The sequence below is a fragment of the Cydia pomonella genome, chromosome 3, assembly GCF_033807575.1.
Source record: "Cydia pomonella isolate Wapato2018A chromosome 3, ilCydPomo1, whole genome shotgun sequence".
Taxonomy (NCBI): domain Eukaryota; kingdom Metazoa; phylum Arthropoda; class Insecta; order Lepidoptera; family Tortricidae; genus Cydia; species Cydia pomonella.
In genome coordinates, this window is record NC_084705.1 from 14,884,423 (window position 1) to 14,910,810 (window position 26,388).

Below are 26,388 nucleotides of genomic sequence, written 5' to 3' on the forward strand. Positions count from 1 at the left end.
GCTCTAACGATTTCGATGACATTTGCTATATGGTCATTCTCGGGAGCGAAAAATCGATCTAGGTAGGTCTTACCTCTGAGAAAATGCGCATTTTTGAGTTTTATGTTTTCCGAGTAAAGCTCAGCCACCCGGATATTATTTTAGTAAAAGCTCTGGAAGCTTTACATTATTATAATGGCAGACGATGCACTCACATTGATATCAGATCAGTGTCAGATCAAGTAAGTAAGTAAGTAAGTAAATATTCTTTATTGCACCAACATAAATAAAATGAAACAACAACATAGATGAAATGTATAAAGTTCTAACGCCACCTTTGTGTATATATTTTATGAATTCGACTGTATGATGCGCATGGTTTGGATTTGTATGAAAACAATTATGGATGGCATAATTTGCTCCAACCGAATTTAATGAAACCGTTGCGAAAGCAGGTATACAATTTGGCAAATAGGTACTGAATTTGAAACATTTATTTACTGATACAATTATAATTCTCTGTTGGGTTAACTCGAACGTTTGAAACAGGTCATATTCTCGCATGTATTCTCGTAGGTCTGCATTATGTTATGCATATTATGCAATAACATATCTGGATTAACTAAATTAAACGATAAAGTAAAATAATAATGGGGATGTTAGTTAACTCTTGATTAATTTTATTCTCTTTAACTGATAAAATCACATCAGACCAGAGAGCAAAAACATTACAAAGTTGAAAAAATTATAAAATACACATAATAGACATTTGCTTCAAGTTAGACCGTACCTGGAGGTACCTTCCTTGCACCCACCCACTCTGACGCCTTGTCCACTCGGCTACCATGGCTTTATAACTACTTCTATTACTTACATTCAACCAAATTTTTAAAAATAAAGCAAAAAATTGTTTTTTGTCGTCAGTAATAATAATTGTACTTGTGATGTTATCATTTAACGGTCGCCGACGGCTAACTTGAAGTGAACGGGTAGTGACATCAAAGTTTGGCATACTTAATGATAATATTTATAAAATAAAAATTTCGCTTTGATCTTTCAGGAAATGAGAGTGATTATGTATATCGGACTATGCCCATTTCATATGTGTAGGTATATTCGTAGTTTACATTATACATATCCCACCAAAAACGTTTTCATGTAAAATGTTGCCAAGACAAAACCTTAAGGCTCGCACTGTTAAAAAGTTATCAGGTCTCATGTAGAGCTAAGCCTCTAACTCTACAAGTCCTAACTTCAAAAACTACACCTTAGTCAAAATATGTGGCTTGGCCGTTTTGTTAATACAAGAACTATTTTATAACAGAAAAGTAATGAGCAGTGAATACATTTTTCACGTTACGCCTATGTGATGGTGGAGAACCGGCCAAGCCACATATTTCGACTAAGGTGTACGAGTTTGTGAAGTTAGGACTTGTAGAATTAGAAGCTTGGCTCTACCTGAGTTCTGATAACGTTTTGTAGTGCGAGCCTTACGGTTTCGTCTTGGCAACAATTTACATGAGTCAGTGACGAAATCGTGGTTTATTGGATATAAATAACATCTAAAGTATGAGAGCTATGCAACTGAAACTTTTCACCACTATTGACATTTTATTCTGAGAATCTAGGATAATCCAAACCCAACCACGAAGTTCTTCGAGAGAAGGTAGGTAGTGCTACTAGTGCCCTTGCGCCTCGCCTGGCTCGTCTTGGCGGGGGCACTGCTGTGCCCCCAGATATTTTTATATGATGCTTCAACCATCCTTTCTTAATTTTTGTAATTATATAACTAGCGTCTCCCTGTGACTTCATCTCTGTAAAATTAGTGCTTATTACCTCTGAGTGCGTCCCATGGCACGGGCAGAGGCAGCAACCGCTCGGTGTGGGGATAGTATCCCCATATATATATTTCATTAAAGTGTTACTCTACGTGTTAGCTTCGGCTCCGCGCACGCAAGTCCGGAACACCATTGTTGCGTGATGGGTGAAGACAGTAATATCACTATTAATATTATTACATAAAATTTTGACGTGTTTTCATCAAGTAATTTTGTAAAATTCGCGTTTAGATAGCAGTTTTCTATGCATCTGTTATATTAAGTACTTACCTAACACTTATTTAAAATCGTGTAACCTCATAAAGCTTCAATAAAATAATTTCTATCTCATTTCGAAAATTATAACGCTATAACCTCAGATATATTCAACAATTTTATTTGTTGTTGTGACTCCATTTGGGTGGCAGATTGATTGACTTATACATAAGGGCCTGACGAGCGAAATGAAGTGGGCCAGTACATTAGTGCTAAATCGCGTTGTGCGCAACCAATGCGAACCAGCTGTGCAGTGTATCGCAACTAGGAATAAAAAAAAATTATATGGAGTTTACATAAAACCAACTCGCAAAGAGTAGACAAGCCTGCCAATGGCATAGTAGCTTATGAAGAATTCTTTACACAATTTAAAATCGTGGCTGTATGCCGGGTGGACCTCTGCCTTTAAGTCAAACAATAAACAAAATGGTGGACTATATCTGTAATTTTACTGTATTTAACACTTATTATGCTTAAATTTTTATTTTTGGCTCCGCAAGTATGATAAAAAACATTAAATATATGTAACATGTATTGACTCTCGTTCAATATTTTGTCCATACCTCCTTTTTGCACAATGTGCTATGCTAAAACCTGTGAGCCAATGTTTTCCAAAATCCATCCGCTTTTTCGTAAATTCGCGTCCGTGTACGTGGATTTTAATAATTTTCAATAATACTCCTAGTAGTATACATCTACAATATCACTAGATTCACTAGTAGAATTCGTTTTATTAATATTCTGCAACATTCCGCTGCGGTAAGTGAATACTCGAAACGCTTAAGGAAAAAACATCTAGTAAACAAAATGACACAAATCTTAACTTGAACAAATGAGCACTCTGGGTGCCAGAGGCGCAATAAAATGTAAATAGCTGAGGAAGTGTTAAAAGGAGCGAAAGTTTAGCTCACGCGAACTTAGCACTCGGCCCAACCGCTGAGTTGCGCGCGGGAAAACGACGAGTCATTGCGGCGATATTAAACGGGATACTCGTAAGTAGGCGCCACAGTCTCCTTTGAAAATCGTCTCTGTTTGAGGTTTACCACTGAACATTTCAGTCCTAGAATCAATCCATGCAAATGTTTCATAATTGGTAATAATTTATTAACATATTGAGGCTTATGAACAACATTTGCAATGTATTTCTCTCGGGAACTATTTATACAAGTACGAGCGAGATGGCACGGGCTAATGAATGTTAAAATGGGGTAAAATAAGTGACCGCTACTGAGAAGCCCATTCTAATTTACAAATCGATTCAAATCTATATTTAAATTCAAATACGCTTCTGGTTACAGTAGAAGTGGTACGCCGTAGCACGTAGCATTGTTTTCCCTATAAGCTACATATATGTAAGTCACTGTTGGTATAGCATATTTAATTATTAATCCCTTTCACCGGCTTTAGAATTGTACAACAATTAGGAACATTATTTTAATTAATCTAACTGACAATATTTCTATGTGCATATTAAGTTTGTATAGTCAATTGATATTATCAAAAGGAGTCGTCATTAATAATCGAAGCGATACGTCTTTGCGACGTACGAGGAAATCAATCATGTCAAATCTTGAGTTCAATCGTATTTAATTATATAAAACTGGCTAACCCTTTAGAATTTCGAAGAGTTACAGGCCAAAGGCCAAAATCATAATTGAATCATGTTATTTAGTAATTGTGCATTTCGCTCGTACTTGTCCTTACATATATTGGCGCCGGCGAGACGCAGGATAACTAAAGAATTATGATTCAAATATCATTCCGATGTCAGTGTACGTTCAAATTGGCCTGCTGTTCACTGTCTACATTAGTCGTTATTTCTATTTATAACAATAAAAAGTAGCTTCCGCTTCCTTTCTAAACTAATTATCACTTTCGTACTAACAAAATTACTTTTACAACCCCTAAAGTGTTGTTATTCAAACCGAGCGCCAAAAGATTTGAAGAAGAAATCGGCCTGAAATGGTTTGAGCCCAGGGAGAAATAAAAGTATAGGAATTCAATAGTGAAGAGAGTTTATAATGTGCAGCGAAAATGTTGTTTTTAAAAATCAACAATGTAAATCGAAAAAATGCGTACCTACCTATAAATGTTTTCCGTATCACGAAGTGAAAACATGGAACCCATGATCACTCGTGTGTCTGTCCGTCCGTCCTTCTACAATGGCCAAGTTGATTGTTTCTAGCATAAGTATTATGATTTCCAGTACCTTGATTGCATAGGATTTGTTTATTTTTAATATAGACATTTATAAACCTCTAATTTTAAGAAGCTTAGAGCCCAATAAAACTGTAATCCAGCGGAAATTTACTAGGAAATCCTTACCTTTTAAGTAATTGACATTTTATAAATGTTATCAGATTCAAGTTCAACCCTATTTTTGCATTTTAGGTTTGCAAGTGTTAAAACTATCATCTTTCTTCCATGGCAACTCAGAAACGTAAAATTGACTGCTGTCACAGGCACAATATCAGCAATGATGAGGCACTATTGTCAATTAATTTATTACTCTCGGGTATTATGTTGTAACCTATGTGGGCAACGCAATATTATTATATTTATTAATAAATATTGGTAAACTTCAGGGAGCTTGTTTTGATTGAGAAGTTTACAGAGCAACGTGTGTATCAAACAACATTCCAACTTCTAAAGTAGATTACGTACAATCCCAGCTGCCAAATTTATGTAGGTACTTATATCATAATTCAGCAGCAGCAGCAAATATTATACTTTGCACAACGATACGTTTTCATTGTGCAAATGCGTAGAAATCGCTTGAAATGGTTATTCTTTCCGGCTTGGTTCTTTCATTTTAGCACAATGCATTGTCGGTTGGGCGGTGCAGCTTCTAAATGCATATGGAGTTACAAACGTCCACAGTTTTAAGCTTGTTTTAATTTTCAACGAGCTTTGTTTAGTTGCTGAATACTGAAAAAGCTCGGGAATTATGCCTACAAGCAGTGGTAAATGCAATCTTTTGTTTTTTTAAGACAAGAATGGAGGGAAGGCGTACAATGTATTTTTGATAGTAAACTTAAGAAATTGTGGGTACTATTATAATGTAGCGTTCATTTGTCTCGAAAGTCCGGATCTTGCAACGCAGTCTTGTTGTAATAATTACGAAACCTCTCAAAAGATCAGATGAGTTCTTTCTGAGATTTAAAAATTTGAACTTTAGTTGCCTTACAAATAGACATGAAATATTTTCTAGACTAGTATTTGTTGTAATAACGTACATTAACTTTTAATTATAACTGAAAATTGTTTGAGTGAATTTTAGTTGAATAATATATATCTATTTTAGCCAACAACAACAACTTTTAGTTGCAACAAAAATGCTACATTTCAATGTCTGCTTTTAAAAGGCGGGATTCCACCAGTGTGCGGCACAAGCATACTCTTATTCAGTACAGAAATGTTTGTGGAATCTCGCCTTAACATAAAGTCCTCATGAAGTGGCCATAAACGATCGGATCGGACAATGTGAAAACGCTGTTTGTTGCGAAATTACATAAGTGCGAATGTCAAACAGGCCACTTATAGTTTTAGTTTTTAGATCTGTTTCCAATATGGTATTGATATGATGCTGATCTGTCACTATCAAAAGTGTAATTTCTTTAACGAAAACGTCACTTTTGACACTGACTGATCAGTACCATATAAGTATCATTCGAAACAGATTTAATAACTAAAATTTGAATTGGCTTGATAATAAGGGAGTACGTGATTACTCCTGAGTTTAGGTAAGTTTCAATCGGGCACCAGAAGTGTGGTATACAGTAACAGGATATTAAATAAAGAAATTGATGGGTTTGATAAAACTGCGAAAGGAATGTGTTATCGGTTAATTTGTAGAGTTAAACAATAACATAGAGATAGACGAAGCTAAGTTGGCAGCGATTTTGATAGCCCAGACTGTGCAAATGGTTTTTTAAAGGTCAAACTTCTGTGAAATTATGACGTTTAAATAGCACTTGTACAGTCTGGGCTATCAAACTTGTTGCCGACTTAGCTTGGTTTAACTGTATTATTGTGGTACTATTTCACCCAAAAAGACGATAACAGTTCTTGGCGTCTTATTGTTAAAAAAAGAACTGCCCCTGAGGCAAAGAAAACCTACTTGTATTTATTTGATACGATGATTGTCATACGAGTAGACAAAAGGTGATGACAGCGGTTTTATTATCGCAAATTTTGAAGTTCGATAACACTTCTATCTAATAGAATGAAATTCATTTGTAAAATCAAATAAAGAAAAAAAATAAGCCTTATCCGTCAGCTCTGCTTTAGGCCTCCCTCCCCTACATCTTAGGAATAATTAAAGTACTGGTTCATTTCATAAATATTTCTGTCCCCAGTATACAAATTATTCAGGCTCAAATATATTGCACTGTTACTTCAACTCCGTATGTTAGTTTTGCATATCTTTAGCTAGTAGGACCTCAATTTCTCTTTCATATGGCATAAGTAAAAAGATGGCCTGATTTAGCGGTCCCGGCGGAGGACCGCAGGCAGACCCGAGACGTACCGCGCCATGTCGTCGAATCTAGGACAGCTACTATCTCATTTTATTACAATGATGGGATAACATTTAAGACAATGTAGTAATTTCATACGATCGTAGTGCCAAGTGCGTTTACATTATAATACCTACGTATTTTAGTGGCATCTGTTATGTTAGTGTTTCTTGAGTTATTTATTGCGCTTGGTATGGTCTCGTCTGAAAATATCGATACGGATAAAGTGCCAAAAATATGTATACGCTACCCTAATATATGGGCCATAAGGTTGTGTATACATATTTTTGGCACTTCGATCGTGTCGATGTTTCTAGACGTGACTGTACTCCAATAATCTTTGCGGTGTTGTGAGCTGTATAGTGCCCATCCCATTAGCCCTTGAAGCTAAAAACGTTAGTGACCTTCATGTTTCCACTAAGATTTATATTTGCTTATTTTTCATATTATCAAAGATTGACCAGCGATTTACCCTATGATAACTTGGTAAATAACAGTAAGCGTATAATGATGATTTATTAGCAGTTATCATTAAGAAAGACGGGACACATATTGCTTTGTGTAAAAATAGTATGTCGACAACTTTAGCATGCGATTGCTTGGTTGATGTATTCGTTGAATACCGTATTAATTATGTGAACCAGTATATGTCACGTCACTTTTTAGAAAATAAGAAATGGCCGATGGCGTTAAAAATATTTATGCTTCTGCGATTCATTTTTGAGTGGAAAAAATTGTTTTTAAAGTAATCTAATAAATAAGTGAACTAAATAAGTGCCTAGTTTCATATAATAGGAGTGGTCGCGTGCTAATTATCTTTAATAAATAGTTGTATTTTGTAATTCCCAAAAAATACGAATAAATCATCATGTTAAATTATGTTTAATAATTTTGATTCACGAGTAACGTTATTTTTTGACACTATTTCCCTATATATCTTCGCCAGGAAAGCTCGGAAAATATCGCGTTTCTGTTGGGTGTGGCCTTTTTTAGGGTTCCGTAGTCAACTAGGAACCCTTATAGTTTCGCCATGTCCGTCTGTCTGTCTGTCTGTCCGAGGCTTTGCTCCGTAGTCGTTAGTGCTAGAAAGCTGAAATTGGGCATGGATATATAAATCAATAAAGCCGATAAATTCGTACAATAAAATCTAAATATTTTTTTTTTAGGGTACCTCCCCTACATGTAAAGGGGGGGGGGGGTGATTTTTTTTGCTTTAACTCTACAGTGTGGGGTATCGTTGGAAAAGTCTTTCAAAACTAATAGGGGTCTTCGACAAACATTTTTTGATAAAGTGAATATATTTGGAGATAAACGCGTGTCCGCCCTCGCCCTCTAACTTTTGAACCATAGGTCAAAAAATATGAAAAAAATCGTAGAAGTATAGCTGAAAGACATTAAATGAAAACTATAGCGGACACGATCAGTTTAGCTATTTTTGAGTAATCGCAAAAAGTTTCCCCTTCATAGTAAAAAGACGTACATTCACAGTTCACCCTTGGTTTACAATCTACTATACTTTAAGTTCCCTTATTGTGATGGAAGAGTACCCTACTCTGAGCATGGCCTGACATGCTCTTGGCCGGTTTTTATTTTAATAATTTGAAAGTTGTTGATCTAAATAATGATAGGTATAAAAGAGTGCTCTTTTTCGTAGGTATCCGGTGTTTTTGTTTAAAATTAAATTGAAAGTGAGCTATGGAGTCGATATTATCTTTAAAAAATTAAGTCATACTCATCCTCACCCAAATTCAATAATTTCACTTTGAAATGTCTTTACAATCAGCCCCGTCACACCATACACCACAAAATGACCCCATTTCTAACACAGTTATAACACTGGCGCCGTATCCAAATAACGCATCAGAAATTTAAAACATGTTTATGTTTTTTGGTAGTTAAACGAATACTTTAAATTATTTAAATTATCATGTGCTCCGTCAGTGCTCAACTATTTTTAATAAATAAACAATAATGATGTGTTTAGGCTTGTTACAAAACAAATCCGATTCGGAGCAAAATTCCTAATAGAATGCTTATTACTTTTGTATAATATAAAAGGCTCATGTTACTTAGTACATAATGTGTGTAGTTAAGTTTATGCGTCCTCGCACGCGATTTGAGGCCTCGCTCGCCACTTCGGTAGAAGTGCGTGTTCGGTAAAGGGGGCGCGGGAGCGAAGTGATTTTTCACGTATATTGTTATAATGAATACACTCACGCGACGTTCATTGTACTTGCTTGGCTTTTAATAACGACCACCCAATTATATTTAATGTTAATATGTTATCGATGCAAAGGATTAACAGCAGATCATAATAATTAAAATTTAAAAAATCGGCCAAGTGCGAGTCGGACTCGCACAGGAAGGGTTCCGTACCATTATCTATAAAAACGGTCACCCATCCAGATACTGACCCCGCCCGACGTTGCTTAACTTCGGTGATTGTATGAGAACCTCGAGATTGGAAAGAAATATTTTATTATGTTTTTAGTATTTGTTGTTATAGCGGCAACAGAAATACATAATCTGTAGAAATTTCAAGTGGCCAACTATCACGGTTCATGAGATACAGCCTGGTGACAGACGGACGGACGGACGGACAGACGGACGGACAACAGAGTCTCAGTAATAGGGTCCCGTTTCGCCCTTTGGATTACTTTATTAAAATACTCTAATATGATATTGTTCACAAACTAAAGCTTACACAAAATATACACAGTAGGTACACAAATAATTTTAAAAATTGCACTCCGTTCCGTCACATATCCACATACGCACCCATCTAACTTTTTCTTCTTTTCGTCTTCCAAATGTTTTGTCTTAATGTTTTCGTTTTGAAATGTGTTTTCTTATGTTTTATTTTTATTACTAGGGTCCGACTGAAAACCAGCGTTGCAGTACATTTACTGCAACTTTATGCTGAGTCGAGCCCCTTTTTAACATCACGCTGTTTATATGTCAGTCAACGCATCTTAGTATTAAATACTTTTTAAATCCACCAAACAATTGAAAACTATGACATACCACTGTCATTTCAAATATCGATCGTCCGAGATAGTAATTGCATTCAGTAGCAAGTGTATAAACTCATACTAAACACAAATCAATATGTAATCAGGCCATAAGGCAAGTGGACACGCTCGTAGGGGCCTTATTAGATAAAAATAAATCATTGATTATCTCTAAAAATTAAATGGAGTTCATTAGAATATCGGTTACTTTGAGAAATTTACTCAATTTAAGCTCAGAAATGCACCCTTGAAATTAATGGACTTGAAAAAAACACGGTGTATACGGTATGTATCTGAACGTAAAGCAATTACTTAAACCCGTATTAATGTTTAGGTCATACTGAGCAACTTTTATTATGGGACCAACACTGAAATCGCAAAAAAAATGAATGTTTCATACATTTTGCTGATCTGATGTTGAAATTTCCTATGGGCGAGTCAATTTTTTCGCGATTTTACGGTTGTTCCCATAGTAAAAGTTGCTTAGTTATGATCTAAGCGTTAACGGGTTTGAATAATTGCTCACTTGCAGATACATACTGTATACATGACTAATATATCATTAATTAAGATATTTTATGACGCAAATATTCATTCAATTATAATAATTACGGCCTTGTAAAGCGTGTTGCCCTTTCACCGGCGAAAACGGCAAGGACGTGAGCAAATAATAAATTAGAATATTTAAGCCTTAATTTGCAGGTAGAGTGAAAATAAACGAAATTAGCTTTACTGTTAACTTGGTGTTGATTCGGCCTCGCGAGTCGGTGCGAGCGAGACGGAGTGACACATAGGAACTGAAAAGAAAATTCTACTAGCAGCACACTAATTGGGTGCTAAAGTAAATATTTAAAAAGGCAGGCGGAAACGTGGGGTTTTTAACTTTTCAATTACGTCAATTAAGACTGCCGAGCGCAGCTGCGGAAAGATTTATTAGAAATAGCGTGTTTTAATTTTATTTTTCCTTCTCGCCAGAGACTTACAAAAAACGACATTATGGTTACGCGCCTTCATTTAAGAAAACAAAACGTGGAAAGTACTATTTACCCAGTAAAGCTAATCAATCATTATTTTTCAGAGAATTTTGTCTGTGTAGAAATTACTTTTACTTTCAAAATACTGACGTTTTTTTTGTGTGTTTATAAATACTTAATTCGATTAATTCAATAGCCGTTTAAAATATTTTTGCACAATTTTCAATTGTGGCTGAATGCCGGATAAGTCTGTGCCTTCGATGCAGAACCTGTCAAAAATTACAATATGGCGGACGAATGTTTGAAATAACACCGTATTTAAGAATTATTTCGCTTAAAATTAAGTTTTTCTTCACAAGTGTGATGAAAAACCTTGTGTGTGCCACGGGTGATACAAGAATAACGAGCTCGTGTTAATTAAGCCCTCGCCTTCGGCTACGGGCTTAAAATTAACACTTGTTTGTGAATTCTTGTTTACCGTCCTTAATACAAAATGTACTATAGGGAGCGTGCATAAACTGTAGGCGGCAGCACAGGAGCCGTCAGATTTTTGGCGCGAGGCGTAAATGTGATGTTTATTGTTTCGATGTAGCCCACAAGATGGCAGAACCTACTATGCAAAGGAAAACACGTGACGTGTAAATGTAAATGTTTATTGTTCCGATTCAGGCCACAAGATGGCAGACCCTCCAACGCGCACGGTCCCTATAGTAATTCCATTACGATGATTAAGACGTAACATACTGTTTTCGACGTCTGGTAATACGAGCCCCGACTCAGAGACTTTCGTCTTCGAAGTAGAAGATATAATAACTATCAATTGAAAAAAAAAAACATGACTGCCGCAGTGAAATTAGAAATTCTTGCAGCACCAAAATAAGATTTGAAAGCGTACGTTGCATTTTTAAAGGTATTTCTAAGCTCTTTATATAGATAACTGAAAGCTTAAAATATAAAGCTTGCTTCTAAAAATCGGCAGTATCATGTTTGAGGGAAATGTATCGATTGCTTTTTTATTTATTAAAAACGTACAAAAATTAATATGAAAAAACATGATATCCGCGTTCCCGGACACGCACTTTCGTCTTGCTCACGTTTCGTTCAGTGAAAAGGAGAGAAGAACACGATACACGATCTTACTGGGCCTTAACCTTAAGGCATACAAAAGTTATAATGGAATAAAGAAATTCACATACGTACATGAACCTTGAAACAAATATAGTACTTTTTGGTCAGTCATCTAAAAATGCATTACATTGGGGCTTGTAATAAGACCTTTGTTCAACACAGTAGTAATAATATCCATTGATACCAAAAAATAAGCACTAGTTTTCTACAGTAGGTAGACAGACACACTTTATATGGTCCAATGCTTAACATTTTTTATTTATTTCAGTTGCCCAACTAAACAAATGGCTTCCCGAAACTGTCGATAAACTAGTATTTTGGAACTCAACAATTGCAGCCTAGAGGTGATGATAATATTGGAAAACGTTGTTGTTTTTTCAACGGCAGTGAGCCAAATTGATTTACATTTACATATAAAACGTTTTACCGCGATTACTTTGTTTCGGAACGTTTATTACTTTGCCAATGGGCCGTGAAAGCATCGCTTTCGGAATCATCTTTCGGCGGATTTTATGCAATTATATTTATTGTTTTAGGTATAAACAAGTATAAGTCAAGTTTGTGTACTTAATACATTTATTATTCTAACACAATATTTAAACCCTAAGATGGACCGTGTATTAAGAAAAGTGAGCCTGTTGCACTCATGTCTATTTTATCAAAATTAAATAATAAATAAAAATATTTGCAATATTGAAAAACACCTATGTAAAACAGAATATCGTGTTTATTGTACGAACTAGGGTACTTCCAGTTTGTAATATTATTTTTTATTATAGAGGCAATAAATATAAAATAAATTTACAAGTTTAATTTTAAGTAATATTTTGTCTTTGAATAATTTTTGGCAAATGAATGAATTAAACTGGCCAGTAAAAAAGGCCACTTTTGCTGGTACTGGATTTATATAGGTATCAAACACAATGAGATACATTATCCAGCCGGTTGGCGGGAGGGCTGATTTGCATTATTCATTCCATCCATAAAGTTCTTCTTTGAAAATACAGCTTGGAATATTATTACAATATTAAAAATTAAATTTTAGTTCTGAGTTTGACCGAGCAAGATATTTTTTTTATGCTTGGCCTGGTTACAAATTAATACACATATTTTTAGTAAGGATCATCGTAAGGTTATCCTGTAGATAGGTTAGGTTTGTTTTATGGCAATCCTGAAAAGTTACGCGTTTCTGAGAAAAAGCAAATTATGTCTAACGAAAATGCGGACAAACAATACATTATGGAAAACAATAGAGACCCGTGTCTCCTCTATCAATCCGACAAATATACAAAAAAAATCGACCAAGCATAAACGGACAACGCTTCGCTCGCACCTCGCGACCGCTCGGTTTCCTAGGAGTGGTCCTGTTATAAATAGTCCTCATCTCTGTTACATACCTTTGACATCAAAGATTTTTCAAAGTAATTCTTAAGAGTGGGAAAGTGTTAATTGTAAAGCATCATCTGTGTTATAAAAATATAAAAAAAAAATCTTGTCCCAAGCTTTTGTACTTGACCACACTTGACTTATATTACTATACATACTTTACGGTAACGGACATAAACTTTCTGATAGTCTAAGACCTGGCGCAAAGTTTCTAGTAAACGCTCAAAGAAATATTATCATGGAAATGATAACCCAGATGTGAATCAATCTATAAATCCCTACTAATATGTGTCATTTCTAAGCAAAAAGTCCCACTTTGTCGCTTGCCATAAGGACGCTTTGATAGATTATTCGTATTAACATTTAAGCAAAACTCGTCCGTTACACGTATGGTAAGCGTCAAAGTGGGACCTGTGAAATGGAAAAGTTTCTCTGTGTTTGTGTCTGTCTGTGTCTGTTACCTCTTCACGCACAAACCACTGAACCGATTTAGATGGAATTTAATATGGAGATAATATGAGTCCCTGGGTAAGACAGGTTTTATCAATCATCATGACCATTCCGGTTCATAACCGGACACAATGTTACATATTAGAACTCTTCGGGGTTTTTTATTTTCCTATTTTGTCTATGATAGGAAACAATAGGGTTATTACCAATTTTTGGTTATTATCAAACGCTTGTAACTCGTTCTAAATTACCGAAACGTTGTCCTAAAATTCAACTTTTACCCTAAAACGGCTTTAAATATGTTAAATTAACAAAATATCTTTTGATAGACGCTTTCGCCCCCAAAACGCTCTTTGAAAATTGTGTGACATCACAGTTTACGGTTTGACACATAACTATGTACATACACATGTAACACCAAGGTCTGTTCACACACATTTACCTATATGCACACATACACAGCTTGTCCACCACCAAAATGGCTACGGCTTGAGAATTAAATTTTGTACTGAGAATAGACAACGGGGCCTTGGTTGATCGAACTGTCAAACCGAGAGTTGTGACGTCATCAGAATCTTCAATGTCGTTTCGACTTGGGTGATAGGTCACGTGACGTGGGTTAATAGTAGTTTACGTGACAGCTACATAATAAAAGGCATTAAAATACACGAGTGTGGATTTAAGAAACGAACGAAGTGAGTTTCTTAAAAAGATCACACGAGTGTTTTAATGCCTAATTATGTACAGTTACATACACTATTTTATCTACACAAATATTATAAACTTTCTATGAAATATTCACTAACCCAAATTAAAGCCACCGTTGGCTGCCAGCAAATCGTGGCTCTCTTGGCGGAACTCGCGGATATGTGGTGGCGTCACCGAAATATTTTTATCGCTTATTTTACACGAAACCTTTGCTATAGCTAGCGTAAAAACAACAAAACATATTCATTTTATACTTAAAACTAATTAAAAGATAAACTGTACGTCAAATGGCGGTAAATGAAAACTTTTTTCATGCATGTATTTTTTTTTTAATTCAGAGGCAAACTAGAGTCGGAGGCCTATTTCCGTATCATTCGATCCAAACTAACATGCGAGATATGTCAAAATTGTATGCAATTGACATTTAACTTCGAACAAAAAGGCATCTCGACTGATATTAGAATAGAGGTCAAATGGAATTGCTTTTTTTTTTGGAGATGTTCCTGAATGCATAACCAAATCGATTTTGATGTAGTTATGAAGCTATAACAACATTATCACAGGTAAGATTTTTTTTATAACAACACAGTTTATCGTAATGTTGGCCATTATTTACGGATTTTGAAGGCATCATAGAGGGTTTATGATATGTGTGTTGATAAAAAAATATTTTAAATTGAATATTTACAAAATATGCTCATTAGAGGTCCACTAAAGATAGTTTAGCATGTTCTTATAATCCATAAGAATTTATTGGGATACAATTCTGCCCTAAGATTTGTAAATGGAAACAGCCCTATTGAATAAAATGGTAGAGTCTGTTCGGAAAGAGAAGAATCGTGGAATGTATTGGGCCCCATACATTCCACGACTCTTCTCTTTCCGCACAGACTCTAGAACAGAATAATTTGTCAAAGATGTAGGTAGGTAATATATAAAAAGGTTTTGTGTAAATAAGATAAATTTATTAAAACACCAGGGCCCTCATTTCATATTGTTTCACATAATTCCACGCAGACGAAGTTGCACAAGCTATACATAAAATATTACAGTGGCCCCGTTTATAGAGAGCTCGAAAGCGATAAAGTATTATATGTTTACTAATACTAAAAAGTATACCGGATTAAATAATAGTTTCTGACTTCAAATAAGATCACTTGGTAATCACTTTGACAATGTTGAATAATATGCTGCACTACCAATAATTGAGAACTGTTGAATGTGATAATTATAACTCCAAATACCGACGTTGATATGAAGTTCGTAATTATCCTTATTTCCTCAATCATTAGCGGGGAGTTCGTTCATGCCGATGGTAATTTGTGGACTGCCGGCACGCAATCAACGCGTTCTATTTATTATTTTATAAGTGTTGTAATAAACCACAACAAAACGGGCAATGTTCTCTTTGGACAATGGTACAAATGGCAGTTTGCTGTTCGTTCGTTGAAAGGTCACGAGGCGGCCGCCACTCGGTCGTGGATCGCCCGTAAAGCTTTGAAGCCAACCGACGGTCAGGAAGCAATTCAGAGTATTCAGACACATTTATTGCTGTTTTTGAATCATCAGTCACACAATCTGATTCGAGGCCTTTGTTCAGGTTTAATTAAAATGGCTGTTGATGCTATTGTTTATCGTTATGTGACAAACAACTGTCTTACCAGTAAAGGTTGCACGCTGACAGCGAACGAAATAAAATTAACTTTAATGGTTGAACTCTTGGTGAGGATGATGCTCGTATCAGAATAAGTTTTGTTTAGCATTTGCAACTGTGGAATGGCGCATAGTGTAGCATTTTTGCTTTTTATACGAATATGTTAAGAATATTAAAAGTACATGATGTATTTCTTTTGCAGATACTCCGTACCCATTAAGGCGATGTGGTTACGCCATGGGCCGAGGTGGTAGTGCAATGGAGGTACGTAAAGATTATTTGGAATTTACTGCATTCAAATACTATTGTCAATCAATAACTTCCAAGACAATTGTAAATTTTGATTGGTCATATAAATTAAAAAATACATGGCAATGGAAGGCCTTTCCATACGCCTCTAGGCGGCTGAAGGATATATGTTTTCAAATTAGTTAATTTACTATATGAACATAATTCAAATTTCAAATGCACTTGTGCAGTACGAGTATTTAGCTAGAATTTTAGCTTAATCTGCGGTCAGTGCATATTTGAATATAAGCGCTGAAATATCGAATACCGCCAAAGCGAATGGCAAGAGAAGAATGATGCTTTGGCTTTATTTTATACGATATTTTCCTGGGTTCGAATCCCGGTAAGTATGGATGTGTTTTATGTCTATGTATGTATTTATCTCGTATAAGTATATCGGCGCCTAGTACCCATAGTACAAGCTTTGCTTAGTTTGGGGCTAAGTAAATCTGTGTATGCTTGTCGCCAAATATTTACTAATTTTATTTTTAGTAAATATCACAAACCACTTAATTTTAGATACAAGCGTTAAATAAACTACAGTATAGTCTATCAAAAAATTACAAAACAAACAAACTTACGGCCTCTGTAATGATTTATTTACACAGACAACGACAAAAGTAAACAAAGATTCCAGTTTGGTCTGAAAACTCTGAAAACTTCAACTGGTTACAAAAAACCCTCAAAGTATCCGTTATGAAATTTTACGCCATCATTTTGTTTTGAAAAGAAGTGGACAGTACTAGAGTTTGAAACTTGGAGTGTCGTCTGCCGTGGTTGTTAAAATTTCACTCGGGTCCAAGCTCAGCTTTTGGGTGAGTCATTCAATTACCATAATGAGGTCGCATTATAGAGAGAGTCATTTAGGTGAAGTTCAATTATTTGTTGTTGGATAGCAAATTAAATCAGCTATTTTACCGTAACTAGTTAATAAAAAATGTTAAAATACAAATGTTATGCTGGAAAGTAAGGTAATGCTGTCTACGTTTCTCTATTAATGTCCTGGTGCTTTATTCCATGCATGATGTACTACTACTACTTAATGGCGCAGCGACCCAAAATAAGTCTTGGCCTCCGACACGAGTACACGCCAATTGTCTCTGTCTGACTGCCATCTGACCTTCCAACCCAGAGGGTAAACTAGGCCTTATTGGGATTAGTCCGGTTTCCTCACGATGTTTTCCTTCACCGAAAAGCGACTGGTAAATATCAAATGACATTTCGTACATAAGCTCCGAAAAACTCATTGGTACGAGCTGGGGTTTGTACCAGCGACCTCCAGATTGCAAGTCGCACGCTCTTACCGCTATGCCACCAGCACTTTTTTTTGAATTTCAATATCTCTTAATTATTATTCTGTCCTATTTTAATTGTATAGAAGGGGTAACTTATATATAACTTCTTTAATATAACAGTATACTTATGTTTTAGTTCTATTGAGGTAATATTAGTTTAATTTCTAAGTAGTTTAATTTAAATGTTAGTTTAGTTTTAACTTGTTTAGTTTATAGATAGTTCTAATGTAGTTATATTTTGAAACTAATCGCCAATTGTACAATACATCAATATTTTTTTATAAATAATTTTAACTTATGTGTGTCCAATTTTATGATGTAAATATTTAAGTGTGTTACAAGCGAAAGCTTGAAATAAATGATCTTTTATTATCTTTATTTCAATTTGTTCTTAGGATGAGGTTTTTTACAATATGGATATAAAAGTAGAATAAAAAAACACAAAAAAAAAATACAAAACATATATAACCACATTGTAAAAAACCTAACCAAGGGCGCCGCCAGCAGCGGGGCAGGGCCCAAGCTGCCGGTGGTCAGGGCCGCAGAGAGAGGAACCGTTGGACTATCCGCGCCATGTCCAAGATTATCTTCTGCATCTGACCCTTGATCCTAGCGAGTCTCTCAAGGTGCTGAACGAGACTCTTCGCTATGAGACTGGGACAATGATCGTCGAATCAATATCCCACATGGCGGTTATCTCGTGAGCCAAGTCTAGGTACTTATACTGGACTTGTCCTTCTCGGCTTTCACGAGATTCTCATCATGGGGGATGGTGATGTCGACGAGCACGGCCCGGCGTTGCGATCGACCTATTATCACAATGTCAGGCTTATTGGCTACAATAGTCCTGTCAGTGATAATAGATCGATCCCAATAGAGCGTGAGCAGGTGAGTACTTGTAGTAGGGTACTTCGCGGTCCACAAGGCCGTATAGAAGAGCAAGTTGCTAGTGAATAATCCTGGCTACGAGATTATGTCTGTGCAAGTACTCGACGTTAGCAAGATGAGAACAACCGGAAATGATATGCCTGAGTAACTCTCTGGGACGGTGGCATGCCTGACAAATGTCGACCGTACCGTCCTTCAGGATATATTTCCGGTAGTTGCTCGTCATCATAACTTCGTCCGCAATCGCACAGGCAAAACCCTCGGTTTCTGCGAAGAGGTCCCCGAATCGTAACCAGTTCACCGACGCGAGCAGGTTCACGTCGGGTCCCGTGAGGGCCTTGTAGAACCGCCCGTGTAGCACCTTACTCTCCCATGCCGCCTTGCGATCCGCAGTACTTAGTACCACAGGTATGTGCCAGTTCTCGTTTGCCAAGGAGAGCGGCGTAAGGTTCCTGTCTACTGCCACCAAATCACGATGCATTCCACACTCGTTGTTAAGGAAAAAAGGCCTGAGATTTCACACCTCGTGGTTGTGGAGATTTTTGGCGTTTAGGAAGCCTCGTCCTCCACACTTCTGTGGGATGTGTAATCTCATAACTGACGAGCGTAGGTGTAGCATACGGTACGAGGTGAGCAGTAGTCGGACCCTTATTATTATTATTATTTATAATATTAGCGTATAAGCGTATATGTAGGTAATATTGTTATGGCACACCATACTTCTTTGTTTGTATTCGGAAACGTAAAACGACTTAAAATACCTACCTAACGTACAATCGGCGGTAAATATCAATTTTTACTCTTTTTCACCTTGAAAATGACATGAAATTAAGACGAAAAATGTGTTTGGTACATACATTTATATCTGCTTCGTTGACTCATGTATACTTCGATCATTATTGATTAGTTTCGAGCTTTCATTACACTAATATAATTATTCTCAAGCTAACGTCGCGTTTAATAAAAAAAGTAAAGGTTTAGTCATAACTTCTTCCCGGCTCTGCGTGAATAAAATTAATACTTGTACAAAACTGTTCGATGAAGTTTTTGTCCGCACAAGTTGTCGGGTCGTACGGAATCTCATCGCGGCTGCATTTTAACAAGTTGCCCTTAATTGCCAATCCCAGGACACAAACTGCGGTCACAGTTTACTCTTTTTAGTGCTCCTCTGGGAAGTTTCTTAACGTATAAAATGTTCTCAAACTTTTTTGCGATTTTGGAACTTAAGGCTTTGGAGATCATGAACATGCTAACATAACATTATGATATATTGAATGACGTAAACATATACTCGTATTAATATGTTGTAATGCTTGTTTAAGCTAATTGACACTACTACACAACACACGTTGATAATGTAGGTATAGGAATTTATGTAATAGGAATTTCGTTTACAAAATAGGTAAAGCAAAGAGAATAAATCAGTAAAAATTCACTCATAAGCTATAAAACGCAATTTTCATAGGATTGTTTTACAGTAATCTCGCTTAACTAACCACTACAAAGTTTTCCAACAGCGAGGATCTGCCAAAGACCGAGGGACCCTAATTGGCAATTCTCCAGGACAAAAACTGGGGCCATAATCTACCCTTTTTTTTAATTTTACCCGGTAAGCGAGGACAATGCCGCGTTCATACGTAAATCCAATTTAATGTTTGTATCAAATGTATTAAGCCGCCCTTTTATTGTGTAAGCATTTTGCGTAAATATGAGTTTTATTGTGTTATCCAGATTTGTGGTATACACATTATTTGCGAGTTGTTACTTACAATTGTGTTTTATAATTTACTGGATTATGAGTTAGTGAGATAACTTTCACATCATTGCAGGCACATAACAAAATTGTACCTAATTGGAACTCGTTTTTTTAGCAGGCATCAGTTTTATGCAATCGTAAATTGTTTTTTATAATAATATTTAATTTCAGTCGTACATAAATACTTACGATTAAATAATATGTTCGTTAAAGTCAGCAAAACTTTTTGCTTATACATCATATAAATTGGAAGTTGTATACTTTTTGCATTATGTCATATAATTTAAATAATACTGCCTCATTTGCATATCAGTTAAAATACTAACTTGCGTTAAAATGGCATCTCACCTGAAAGAAACAAAAGGCAACCAACTTTGTTTTCTGGCACTATTTCGATTCATCGCCCGAAATTGGCGGCCCTCTAGCCTCTTGCACTGAAATCCCCTTTGGTGTGCCGCATCGGTTGTGTTCGCAATGGGTCGTTAAGTTGAGCGAAGGTTTTATTTTACGCTCTTCTGTGCCGCTCATAGGTACTGTAATTCGCAAGCGCTTCAATAGGTATTAACCAAGTTTAATCCTAAATGTACCTACTTGCTTGAACACGTTCCTTTAGTTTTTCTCTTTGAGCGTTTATTTTAATCTCTTTGATTATTAATTTCGACACAAGTCTCCTTATTACTTTACTTCTTCCAATATTTTTTCTAAGTATGTTGTGTAGGTTAATAACTTCTAATTATTAGTAGTAGAAAAATATAAAAAAACTTGTCCTTATTAATTTGTATTGATAGTTCAGTTTTGATATTGGATATTAATCCAATAATTAATTAATTGGCTACTAAGCCATTGTGTCCAATTCAAAGTTTATTATGATAAAACACTAAGGTGTTCGATATTTTTGTTTGGCCACTGTACTACGAGTATTTCACTTATGAATTTGTATTACATTCGTGTCAGTTAACATTTAAAAATTGTGCTGCCGGCTAAACGTTTTTTATTCTAGTGAATAAAGCCGAAGTACATACACGCCAGCGACTATTTCCATTATTGTGCACATGCTTCAACAAAAGCTTTAAAAAGTGCAGATAACTGAAACTGAAATCCGGGATGGCATTAAAATCATAAAGTAGAAAGACTATAGGGTCAAAAACGTTCGTAAAAAAGTGAGGTACGAGATTGAAAAGCTTGATTATATTACTATTGTAAGTATACAATACTTTTTCTACGAGTAAATAAAAATAATAAATTAAACTAATAAAAACTAGCCAAAAGTATACAGTTGTTTAAGATACGCGAGCAGCCGCGATACCTTCATACTATTGTATTGTTTCATCCTCTTGACCGCGGCGAGCTATGATTGGTCAATTTCATTATAGTTGACTTAACCGTTTCGAAATGAATATTATAGTTGAGTTGGGAGCCCATACATGAAAAGTACCCAATTACAGTTTGGTATACGAAACGAAGTCGACGAGTAGAAAAAGTTTATTATAAGACGCAATGTATTGCAAAGTTTGTTATGTTTAAAGCGGGACAAGGAACGTCAGTTAAAATGATGAAAGCGTACATTGAAAATAATAGTTAATTTGTATCAAAAATAGGAAGTGTGCATAATTTTTAAATTTAATTGAATTAAATAATAATTTGTAAAACAAAAGTTGTATAGTTTGAGGAGTACAATATATGTTTTAATTACTTGCTCGAGTCGTTCCACCTGTTAGGCTAAACGGGACAAAATTAAAATGTGTAGCTATAAGTATTTAGGGCATCGCATGTTTTGACAGACAGATTAAAGAACGATGACGATCTCGAAAGACAGCGGCGGGCCATAGTGATGAGAAGCAACATGCTAGCACGTCGGTTTGCTCACTGTTCCGACCAAGCCAAAATAACTTCGTTCGAGGCGTTCTACACTAGTCAGCTGTGGTACCATTTCACGAAACGATCCTTCAATAGACTTCGAGTACAGTACAACAACGCGTTTCGTGCAATGTTACGGCTGTCGTGGCGGTGTAGTGCGTCTGGTATGTTCGCCGAGAACAGAGTAGAAGACTTTTACGCTATAATGTGTAAAAGGCACTGGTCGTTTGTCGGGAGAGTGAGCGAATCGGCAAACAGCATTGTTAAAGTAGTGTATGCAACCTGCTACTATATGAGTAAGGTTTCCCCGCTGCACCTATTTAATTTTAGTCTAGAGAAATTTAATCGTATATTTACGTTCTAATTATTATTGTAATGTAATGGTGCTCCCACACAGGCTGTTACAAGTGTTATTTAACATTATAAAACATTTGTTATATAACATTGTATAACAAATGTTATACATTGTTATCGTGTTATGTAACATATAAAATGTTTTAGAACAAATTGCAACAACTTCACAAGTTGCAGGTGCTCCCACACTGGTGTTACATTGTGTTACTATAATGTTAGATGTTATATGGTTATAAAAATTGTTTATGCATTTCCACTAGTAAGGCATTTGTTAAAACCTTTTCCAGGACTGCAAAATAATAATTCTAAAGAAAGGATATTCAGCAATAGATTGAGTCGTGCAAGAAGAACAGTAGTGAATGCTTTTGGAATTTTGTCAGCTAGGTTCAGAGTTTTGCCAACAGTATTGCTACTAGATCCACAAAAATCCACTAATTTAATTATGGCATGTGTCCTTTTACATAATTTTCTAAGAAAATCTAATGTAGAAGACTATGATACCGAAAATGAAGATAAACAATCAATACACGATCAGTTGACATCGTTAGAATCAGATCAAACACACACAGATGATGGGAAATTAATAAGAAACGAATTCGCTGAATATTTCATACATGAGGGACTATTGAATTGGATATCTAATTACTATTATTAAAAGACGGTAAAATGAAACTCGCCTGCTGCAATCCACCCTCTAAACTTAAAGATGGTTTAATTCGGTCCTTAAGAAACATGAGCTTTTTAAATGCAAACCATTTTGTGTGTCCATCGGCTCCTGCGCCTGATTTAGGTTTCTTGTACTCTCTTTGAAATTGGCCTATGAGTGACCAAATTTTTTTTCGACTAACTGTTTTTCCACATTAAACTCATTGGCGATTTCCATCCAAGCATCGAGTTTTTTATTTCGATTTTTTGTAATCTTTTGACAATGTATTCCACAGGACATCCCTTGCCACAACATGCTTGCTTGTTGCTTGTTGCTTGGACATGTCAATAAGCTTGAAAACATCGTCGTTACTCAAATTAAGAGTTGACATTTTGCTCATAATTAAACACCGAAATAAACTGCAGTTTCACATGCGAATGACAACTTTAAGTAAATGCGTCCCGTAATCTACCCCCGCGCCCTTCGTATTGCACTCTCCCGATAAAATGTTGCATAACATTGTAACATTCATAACATTTGTTATAAAGTTATATAACATTGTTATAAAACAATTTTTTGTTTTAGGTGTTATATAACATTTTTATTTCAATGTGGGAGCGTTTACAACATCTAACAAGTTGTAACAAAAGTTATAAAGAGTTTAACAATGTTATCGTGTTTTATAACGTTATTTAACACTTGTAACAGTCTGTGTGGGAGCACCATAATAGGTTGATACCTGAATAAATAACATTTCATTTATTTGTTTATTTTATTTACAGGGCCCACCCGTTATACTGTAACTCAAACTACTTGAGATGATATAATAAAGGGGATATTTCATTGGATAAGTAGTTCTGGAGCTGTAATGTCTCTCTCTCAAATTGTGTAAGACAATTAAATCTTTCTCTAACGAAACCGTTTCATAATTCATCTTGACAGACGTTCTGAAACAATGAAAAAGTTAAATTGGTTAGAACGGTAGGAATTATCACGTAAGCCAGTCACTCGCAGTTTAAACGCGAATTACTTTACTTGCGAATTTTATTTGCAACTTCCACGTGAGATAGCTTACTTATCGCGCTGGTTTTAGAAGGTATGAAATCCCACCAAAAACATAAATGTAAAAAAGGAGAACCAAATTCAATACGAACATTATACTTGGCTATGGGCTTCGCCGCAAAAAGAATGGAGATCTAAATGAGTGCCAAGTTCTATGCAAAATCCAAATATGTATTTATAGGAAAAAAAAAATAACATTATGAACAATTATTAAACTCTATTTCTTTGCTTATTGGATATCTATAACAATTGATGTTATTTAAAAAAAAAATTAGATCTTAAAGTAGGTTAGATTTGACTTGGCCAGTTTTCATTACATCAGTCATTTTATAAAGTTATTTAACATATATATATATATATATATATATATATTAATTCTGATAAAAACTGGCCAAGTCAAATCTAACCTACTTTTTTACCTTTATGTTTTTGGTGGGATATCATTACTTTTTGTAAAGAAAACTAGGCAGGTATTGAGATTTAATGTTTTTTTCTTGCGTTTCCGCTGCATGGTTTTCTTTTTTATGCTATTGTCTACATTCTCTTGAATGTTAGAGATGATAGTGCGCATTGCCTATTCATTATCTGCTACCTTTATACTCGTACTGTTACTGGTTTAGGCACGAAGAACGTTTGTGGTTATAGTATGACAATCATTTAATTCATCGTTGAGAAAGAAGCAGGATGAACATAAATGTAATAGAACAATAAATAACTAAATCGGTATTCGTAAGCGGTGCCTATGTTTATGTGTTGCTCGGGAGCGCTTTTATGTAGATTTACTTCTGTTCTGTGTATAATTATGTGGTGCCGCGTGCCGCCGACGACACACCGTTGGCCGGTTGTTTAGCGCGCATTACATGTTTTTTGTGGGTAAGTAATATAACGTATACAAACCTATAATATATCACTCTGAATGTAAATATCAATTTGTATAATTTTGATCGGAATAACATTCAATTGCAATAACATGCAATATGTATAACAACGAATTCTATAATTGTAAATTGTATAATAAACACTACATATATCATTGTTTACGATAACATTAGAAAGGTATAACGTTGAAATAATATAACATACAAAACAAATATCAAACATTAAAAATAACCGCCTACTATTTGTTAGGTGCAATTACGCAGATAGCGTGCATAGTTGCACCTTTATTTTTCTAAACTGGTATTGCAATAGATGTGGGTAAGAATAAAATAATCTTAAATTTATTACTATTTACTTTGAGTTTGTAGTGATTTGAACGCAATTAAGTGGAGTTAAGTTTATAATGGAATCGTACAAATGTGAAACATTTAAAAGTGCTAAGGGAGGGATAAAGTTGTTTATAAATGGCTATAGTTATTGCAAGAATCGACAAGTAGATTGTAAATATTACTGGATTTGTGAATTGAGGCATAGGGAGCAGTGTAAGGCTCGAGCCATCACAGTTACAAACGGCGAAAGTGATTTTCATATAGTTAAAAAGGTAGATGACAACCACAATCATGACCCAAACCCATTTAAGCTGGAAATTTCAAACATTATTGAGGACATAAAAAATGAATCAAGAAGCCATTCCGATCGGAAAACTTGTCGTATTTTACAAAACTGTAAAAGGAACTACGACTGTACTACACTTTCACAATTGCCTTCCACATCATCTTTACGGCAAATTGCGTATAGAGAGAAGCAAAAAGGGAAACCAACTTTAATTGAACCAAAAGATATCTTCTTCACTTTGCATGAAGACATATTGCAAGTTTTGTTATTGCCGATAAATTTATTACTGAGCGTAAGAGAATTATAATACTGTCATCTTTATGTATGATGAGATATTTAGGGAGATCTGCTCTATGGATTATGGACGGCACCTTTTCTGTGGCAGGAGTATTCCAGCAACTGTACGTCATACATGGAAATATTTTCGAGGACAATAGACAAACATATCCTTTGGTATACACATTTTGTAGTCACAAAGACAAAGCGACTTACATCAAAATGTTTGAAGCTATTATTGAATACTGTCAAGAAAACGATATTGAAATGAACGTTAAACATGTAATAATGGACTTCGAAATGGCCGCAATACAGAGTGTGAAGTATTATTTTGATCATGTCCAAATAAACGGATGATTGAGATGAAATGTCTTCTAGCTTTGGCTTTTTTGGAACCCGATGAAATTCCAAAATACTTTAAAATGCTTAAAAAACAGTGCTCGCCTGAAGCCGAAAATATAATTGGTGATTTTGGTAAGGATTATGTTTTAAATCAGCCAATATTTCCTCCGACTCTATGGAGTGTTTCTACTTTGGAATCACGTGACTTACCGCGAACTCAAAACAGTGCC

The 26,388-nt window shown here is 35.4% G+C and overlaps 1 protein-coding gene across 1 annotated transcript in view; it reads left to right on the forward strand.

The window, feature by feature from the left end:
- Window positions 1-26,388, forward strand: part of LOC133516150 (suppressor of lurcher protein 1) — a 392,999-nt gene that overhangs the window by 36,547 nt on the left and 330,064 nt on the right. Inside the window, exon 2 of the mRNA XM_061848928.1 lies at window positions 16,103-16,164. Coding sequence (XP_061704912.1) covers window positions 16,138-16,164 — 27 coding nt within the window. The 5' untranslated portion in view covers window positions 16,103-16,137. The remainder of the gene's footprint in view (window positions 1-16,102; window positions 16,165-26,388) is intronic.